Source organism: Pan troglodytes, chromosome 19 (assembly GCF_028858775.2).
Source record: "Pan troglodytes isolate AG18354 chromosome 19, NHGRI_mPanTro3-v2.0_pri, whole genome shotgun sequence".
In the NCBI taxonomy this organism is placed as follows: Eukaryota; Metazoa; Chordata; class Mammalia; order Primates; family Hominidae; genus Pan; species Pan troglodytes.
The window spans coordinates 68,544,461-68,552,764 of record NC_072417.2 but is presented as its reverse complement, the minus strand read 5'-3'; the positions used below and the strand labels follow the sequence as shown (position 1 = coordinate 68,552,764).

At 45.8% G+C, this 8,304-nt stretch overlaps 1 protein-coding gene across 1 annotated transcript in view; it reads left to right on the top strand.

Annotated features, from left to right (window-relative positions):
- The first annotated feature begins 255 nt into the window (after nt 1-255).
- The window catches only part of MMD (monocyte to macrophage differentiation associated), a 29,284-nt gene continuing 21,235 nt past the window's right edge, over nt 256-8,304 (top strand). Inside the window, exons 1-2 of the mRNA XM_511895.8 lie at nt 256-567; nt 8,007-8,088. Of these exons, the coding sequence (XP_511895.1) occupies nt 542-567; nt 8,007-8,088 (108 nt within the window). The 5' untranslated portion in view covers nt 256-541. The remainder of the gene's footprint in view (nt 568-8,006; nt 8,089-8,304) is intronic.

Below are 8,304 nucleotides of genomic sequence, written 5' to 3'. Positions count from 1 at the left end.
CACTTCTCTCCCTCCCTCGATCTCTTCTCCAACTTGTCTCTTACAGAAGGGCGCCGCGTTCCCGCGCTCCTCCCCTTCCCCTCGCCCCGCCCCTCCCCAGCGAGGCCCCGCCTCGCCGCCCGAGCCCGGCGGGAATGAATGGCAGCGTAGCCGCCGCGCCGCTCGGGGTGCCGATTGGCTGACCGGCGCGCTGACGCGCCGGCGACCGCGGGTGCACGCAGGCGAACAGAGCCGGCGGGGGCGGAGCCGGGCTCCGGGGCGGGGCGCAGGAGCCCCGGGGCGGAGGAGCCGGGGAGGCGGGAGGCGGGAGGCGGGAGGTGTTGGGGCCGTTGAAGCGGCCTCCCTCCCGCCCCCAGCCGCCCGGTCTGGCCCCAGCCCTGTCCCGACCCCCGGCCTGGCCCACTTCGACCCTACCCGGCCGAAGGGTTCCGCTGGACACGCAGGCGGCCTCCGGAGCAGCCCAAGCCCATGAGGGCCGCGCGCCCGGCCGCCGGTGCTGACGAGACGGAGCTCCTGGCCCCCGAGGAGGAGCAGAGGATCAATGCGGTTCAAGAATCGATTCCAGCGGTGAGAGGGATGGCGTCCCGGTCCCGCTGCCCGTGTCAGAAGCGGGTCCCCAAATCCCGCCGTTAAGCGCACGGCTCCCCGCTCCTCACCTGGATTCATCCTGGGTGGATCCCGCACCTTGGCCAGGGATCAGTTCCCTGGGGATTCCCCACCCTGCTGTCCCTGGGCGATCCCCTTCCTCCAAGGATGGGAGCTCCTGCCTCACCCGGGTCTCCCCTCGCGATCTGCGGACCTCAGATGGATTCCCGGCCCCGGGACTCCAAGCCTGTCCTCCTTCCCGGGGATCCCTTTGCTCCTGGGGCTCACCCTCCCGACCCCCATACAGGCTGGGCTCTGGCTCTCTCTGGGAACCCGAACCCCATCCCCGGGCACCGCCCCCGAGTCCTCCGACCTGGCTTTGGCCTCCATCCCTTTACCTCCAGGGTGGGGGGTCTCCCGGGGCGCGCGGAACGGGGTGGCGCCCTGCGGAGAGATTTGTCGTAAAGCGGGGTGCTAGGCATTTTGGGTGCTTTGTGAACGGCCCTAGCAACAGGGAAACTGAGGCACGCTCCGCCAGCTTAGCCCTGCCTGGCCGTGTAGGGGCCTTGCTGGTTCTCCAGCTGAACGTCCCAGGGCGGTGCTATTTTTGGGCTCTGCGAAGGGGCATGTTAGCTTTCGGGTGGCGAGACCTGCTGTGGAGGCGCCGGTGTTAGGAAACGAGGAGGAGGAACCGTGGAGGCGCCACCGGAAGGCTGGCCGACTGCTCATTCACTGTAGAGCTGGTGGAAATGCCGGGCTGGGGGGCGCCGTGGCCTTACTCCCCTCTGGGGCTCCACCGTCTAACAATGGATGGATGTTAGCCCATGACTCTGAGAGGAACTCCGGGCTTTTCTTTTCTGTTTAAGTGGGTGAAAGTTCACCTCTCCAGGGCATATGGTAACTCTGCATCCCTTTGTGTGAATTCCCGGACCTTCACCACCAGCAGGTTTGCTGGGGGTGCAGTGACAGGGGAAATTTTAAGAAATGCATGAAATCTTCCAAGAAGGTTGTTGAGTTTTTAGACACTACCTTTTATTTCAGAATTTTAAAGTACACATTTTTTTTTTCTTTCCAATCTCCATGCCCTCACTGCCCTCTCACCCATCTCATTCCTCCCCCAGTCCCAAAGGGTAAAAGAGGCAACAAATGCACAGAAGAGTTGCCATGGTCTGGGCCACCAGGAAGGGGATCAGCTTGAAGACTTGGATTGACTTCTGAATATATTGCTTATCAGTCAGGGTGTTGAATGCCTGGCACTGTTCCCCCAGTGGAACTTCATACCGGTGTGTCTAAGGGCAAAATGGAACCGTAGTGTTCTGACTTTAGAACCTGATGTCAGAAATGAAGACCGGAGGGGCTTTTAGAGAGAATGTAACATGCACTCCAGTCATGATCAGTGAAGCCCTGTGCATGCGGTTTGATTTGGTTTTACTTCTCTACACGTCTGTGCTCTTCCTGTTTTCAGAGAACAGTGGCAATATTCTGTGAAATTGCCCCTTCCTTGTTTGATTAAGAGTTTGTCATTCTTACCTATACCTTTGGATTCTCTAAAAAGAAAACAAACAAACCCTGTTCAATTATTTGTTGCACAAACGTTAAAACTGTTAAAACAACAACAACAACAACTTCATTTAGGATGCTACCCTCTCAGCTTATTGAACTGACTTTTTAATTATTTTTGCTGGACACTGATCTCTCCATTCCTTATTAGCACAGTTGTAATGTGATTTTTGCGCTATTATTCACTTAAAAACTAAAAATACAGGTATTTTCTTTTGGTGTGGCATAGACTGTAATTTTCTTGGGGGCTTGTGGGTTTCTCAATGGATATTTAACAGTTTCTTTCTTGATGACATCTAGATCTACCCTGATTTTCTTTGAAGATTTGTGTGAACTCATAATTTCTTGGTTTTCTATCATAAGCTAGGTTGGAAACATATTTCTAAGCATCAATTTTAACTTGGAAATAAAGCCTGTAAACAAAAAGTAATATAATGAGAATGTCCTGATTTTTGTGGTTCACACATTAAAATGCTGAGAGTACTATTCTGCATCTTTTAATGCTGTGTTCATGATATATCTTTCTGAGCATTCCCAGGTAGGTAAATTGCAAAGGAACTGGAGGGAGAGACACACTGTCTCTGAAGGGAGACATGCTTCCTCCCTCCTGATAGATTTATTGGGACTGGATGGAGGAGCATGAGGAGGGTTTATGCAATGATGGCTTCTTAACAAACTTAGGATGTGAAAAATTCCACTGGAACACAGAGGCATATTTTATCTTCCTTATTTTATGTTTCACACTTGAGTATCCCCAAGATACCTACACACACATAGACAAACACAAAGTCATCCTCTCCCCTTCATAGCATCTCTGATTGATGGCAATAACTGCTAATATTTGTTGAGTGCCGTTTATCTATGCCAGGCACTGGCTGGGCGCTTGTATATTACTCATCCTCAACTATAACTCTGGAAGACATAAATGTTATACCCATTTAATAGAAGAGTAAATAGGTTTAGAGAATGAAAGGGAACTTGCCCATAGTCACACAGCTAGGAAGGGGTAGACCCAAGAGTTCAACTTCATGTCTGTCTCTCAACCAGGCATGCTGCTAGCTTACCTCTTTCTCTCTCTTAACTCTCTGCCCACACCACATCTGTGTGTGGGCACACAGATCTTATAGGCATAAGATCCACAGAGCTCTACTGTATCTTCTTGTTGGTGTGTACTCATTTCAACAGTCTTGCAACCAAAAATCCAAGGAAAAAGAAGCCCTTTTCCTCAGCCCCAACCTCATGATCATGCAGCTAGCTTCAAAACTGGATATGTGGGAAAGCATTTTAATCTACAGTATTAGAAGTCTTACAGGGCTACCTATTGTCTTTTTTCCCATGTTCTTAAAGCACTAAATCATAGGCATGAGGTAGTCTCCTTATATATGCCATCTTCCTTTATTTAATAATTAAGTCAAGATTGGCACTATTGACAGTAGACACTTTTCCTGAACAAATACGCTCAGTCATAAAGGGGAGCTAATAGTAAGAGGGGTCCACTTATACGTTGCAACATAAATGATGTTGAAGGGGCCCTTGGAATATCCACTGTCTTGGATTTTAAGTGTTTGTGTGTGTGTGTGAGATTCGGGGTTCTCTTGGTTCCAAGGCTGCCTGTTTCTCTTACTTACAGAACCTGCTGTGTCCACAGTAAAGCTAATTGACTATGGGATATCTTTGTTAAGACAAAATAGTTCAGCAGTAGCTGGAATGTCTTTCTATTCATTCAACAATTATTAAGCTCTAGCAATAAGCTGGGCATTGTACTTCAGTTTGGTAATGGAAAGGTGAACAAGACAGCCTTCGTGGAATTCACACTACAGTGGGAAAAGATGAAATAAAAAATAAGCTAAAACAAATCAAAGTCTTACCAATTGTGACATAGGGCTCTGGTTGGATGGGGAGGGTTGAAATGATACTTCAGTTAGGATAGTCTGGAAAACCTCTCTTGAGGAGGTGACATCTGAGCTGAGCTGAAAGGATGAGAAGAGAGCTGAGCATTCTGGAGAATATCCTAGACAGAAGTAAACAGCAAGTACACATGCCCGGAGGCAGACACAACCTTGATGTGTTTAAGGAGCAGAAAGGAGGTGGTATAGCCAGAGGATGGAGAGAGAGAAAGATGCCACCCTGAGACTGGAGGGGTAGTGAGGCCCAGACCACTCAGGGCTTGTGGGCCTCTGAACACTGTGTTACAGTGCTATCGTAAGCACTTTGGGAAGCCAGAGGCAGACTTTAAGCTGGGATTGGGGTGTGTGATGTGATCTGGGTTTTTTGTTGTTGTTTGTTTTTGAGACAGGGTCTTGTTCTGTCACCCAGACTGGAGTGCAGTGGTGCCATCACAACTCACTGTTGCAGCCTTGACCTCCGAGGCTCAAGCAGTCCTTCTACCTCAGTCAGAAGTAGCTGGGGCTACAGGCATACACTACCACATCTGGCTAATTTTTACCTTTTTGTTGTGTGTGTAGAGATGGGATCTCACTATACCGCCTAGGCTGGTCTCAAACTCTTGGGCTCAAGCAACCTCCCGCCTCAGCTCCCCAAAAGTGCTGGGATTACAGGTGTGAGCCACCATGCCCAGCCCCTCATCTGTTTCTAATGGAAAACTGTAGCTGCTATGTAAAGAAGAGAGTCTGTACTGGGTCAAGCAGGAAGACTAGTTAAGAGACTTTGTATTTGTACAGACCTGAGATGTTAGGTCTTTATTTAAGGTAGGAGATGCGGAGCTGGGATTACAGGTGCACACCACCACACCAGGCTAATTTTTGTATTTTTGTAGAGATGGAGTTTCTCTATGTTGGCCAGGCTGGTCTTGAACTCCTGACCTCAAGTGATGAGGTGGACTTATTTGAAATATATTTTGAAGGTAGTGTTGATGGTACTTGCACTCGGAGAATGAGGAACACTTGTGGGATTTGATCTACTGAGATCAGCCTCTGAGATCTGCTGGTGGGTTGCAGATCTACTTAGTGGGCACAGTGCTTTAGGTTGAATTTAAAGTGTGTTGGTGTGCTAAGGAGTGTTCCCAGGTCTCTGATCTGTTCTTTCCCTCCATGGTTTTGAAATTCTGTCATGGCATGGGAGAGGGGTATGGGGGAAGGAGGAGGTGATAAGAATGTTGGGCAAGGGGGAAGGCAGGAGAGTTTTGAAAGAGAAAGTGAAGGAATGAGTTAAAAAACTCTGCCTAACTAGTAGCTTTATTAAGTGCAGCTCCCACTCCCAGGACTGAATCACCTTCCTTCAAACCCTCTAGAGCTTGTTGGTTACTCAAGCATTGAGTAACCATTAGGGCCACTCCGCTTTAAATAGAGATGTCTTCCATAAATGGATGCTGTTTTCCATAACCAGCACTTGAACCTTTCCCATTCTTTTTTCGGGGAAGAGATGAAGGCCAGAGTGTGGGAGTTGATTTACATTTTACATCTGCTTTTCCATTTAGGTCTTAGGAGTGATTTCTTCAGGAGGCTGTGGAGGAGGCTTGATTGCACCCTGGCAGGTTAGAGAGAAATGGGAAAATTGTATTGTACTTTCCCAGCAGAACAATTATGCTGTCTATCCTACTGAGCCCCAGATTTAGAGAATTGCTTCCAGGATAGTTACCCTTATCTTTCCCTATTGCCCGTGTCTTGCCCTGTGCATCAGGATAGAGTGCCTTAAGTCACCATGGGTGGGATATTTTTCTGTATAACTTTCTACTTTTATTTTTTAATGTGAATTATTCCAGGTGATCAGGGACTAAGCTGTCACAAACATGGCCATCCAGTTTATTTGTTTTTAGGAGAAAATGTGAAAGTCTATCCCTGTTGCTGGGTAATGGCTTGACTATTTTTAGATTGGGCTGCCAGAGATATAAATTGCTATTTTAGTCTGCAGCCTGGTGGTGGGTAGACAAATCCTACTTACTGCACCCTACACAGAGCACATTCAATTTCATCTAACTACAGCCATCTTGGGGCCTTGCTCTTTAGCCTTGAAAATTCCTAATAGGGTATGCTACTTATAGCTCTGTTGTTATGTCTCAGGACAATGATGTGGTATATCGTCCAATTCTTGGGACACTTTTAAAGCATTCTTCCCAAGAGTGTAATTATTTTCTTTTTTGCTAATAAGAGCTGTATAGCAACACTCTTGTCCCTTAGGAAATTAGTAAAATTATTTAAAATATTATCAGGGGAGAAAAGATGATGCTTAATAATAGTTAACTATATTTGAGAATAGCTTGGATAAATTTTGAAGCTACTAACTGTATATTTCTCTTTAACAGTTGGTTTTCAAACCATCTGGTAGATTATACTCAGTAAGTACATATTTTGTACACTAGTTAAATATCTTAACCCATCAGTGGGCCAAGTGAAATATCTTCACTGTCCCAAATTCATTCCCCAGTGGATTTTCCACCTGAACTATCTGTATTGTGTTAATAGTGGCTGCCACTTTATTTTTATTTATTTGATCTAACGATAACAGGCTCTTCCTAACTCAGGGAGAGAGTATTGGCTGGTCTTTTATTAATAAACTTGGCACTCTCTAAAATGGCTTGGTCATGCGTTTTAGCCAATTTTTGGCAACTTGGTTCTACCATTTATTTGGTTCAGCCCTGTACCATTTTTTATTTTGTGTATGAATAAGGTAATGAGTAGTTAGAACTCATTAGTGGCACAAAATACCAACCCCCAACCCCCATTCACACTTCTTTAAACTAGCTTGAGCAAAAGGATGATTTATTGTGCAAAGCCTGTTGACTGACGTCTTACAGACTCTTAAGCACAGGAGTGCAGTGGACCTCTGCAACCTGAATGCTGTTGAATTTTTTTTTTTTTTACGTCCGTCTGTTTCTGTGCATCTACCTCTTTCTTCTTTTATTCAGACAGCTGCTTTTTTCTCTCCTGAGAAAAAAAGGATTAATTAGACTAATCCAGAGTCCCTCATGAAACCTGTTGTGGGTATGGGTTGGGTTTTTGGTGGGGAGGGCATCCTCACTCAGCATACTAAAATGGAAGAATGCTATCCTCTCTTTAGGTTCTGTGGTATTCATGCTTTTCTCTGTACTACTGATGGTCACAAAGTTAGCCTAAAGGGAAGTGCGGAATATGGGCATATGTCTATATATGTAAAAGATTTTGATATTTAGATACGTACACACATTTGTGTGTATATATGAATTTTATAGCCAAAAGAATCAGGTAGTAGTCATGTGTTTGGTTTTTGAAGCAGACTTTTTGATTTCAGGAAGAACAAAGGTGAAAACATACCTCCGGTTTTAAGTTGCCTAGAGGTAGCCAGGTGTCATTTATTTAAGCTGTCTGGTAATACAATATAGGGAAACTAGTGGGACAGGCCTGTTAATCATGGGATGTAGGGTTTAAAGATGTGCCTATATAAAGCTTTATAAATTTTAAGAGAGAAAATAGAAACTTTGTTTTTCAAATGTAGTGTATCCCTTTTCACTAAATGACAATAAAATTTAGAAAAATTCGTTTTTTCTAGTTGTACCGTGTGTGTGTGTGTGTGTGTGTGTGTGTGTGTGTGTGTGTGTGTGAATGGAGGAGGAGGGTTCCAGTTGAAGGGTTGGATATGGTTTCTCTTTGCTTTTGGTTGTAGAAGTTTGCTTTTGGTTATGGAAGGTTTTTCTTTCGAATAAACTGGAAGAAGGCTTAATCTAATAAACTAGGGTATTTGCTTAAGGATCATTGCTATTGGCTCAGTTTACTCCTCTTTAGTGGCTTTGGCTTTATTACCGCAACTGGGTATTTCCACCAGTCACTTCTTTGCGTAGAATAGACCACAGACCCACTGGTGGGTTTCCTCATTGTTCTTCACACACTTTGAGTTTTTCTTACATGATGTTCTTTTTGTTTTTACAGGTTCATGAACCATCGAGCTCCAGCCAATGGCCGCTACAAGCCAACTTGCTATGAACATGCTGCTAACTGTTACACACACGCAGTGAGTACAAGTTTTCCACCATTGCCATCCTTTCCACGGGGCTTTGGCGGGAGGAAAGGGTAGTTATCTCTAGTAACCTCAGCACAATTAGTTGGATTTACCCATCTGTGACCTTATCTACCAGGAAATCAGTTCTGGGTCGTGTCACCAGAAACTATGTAAGCATGTAGAATGCTTTGTGTGTTCTAACCTACAGTCAGCTCTGTCCTGGATTCG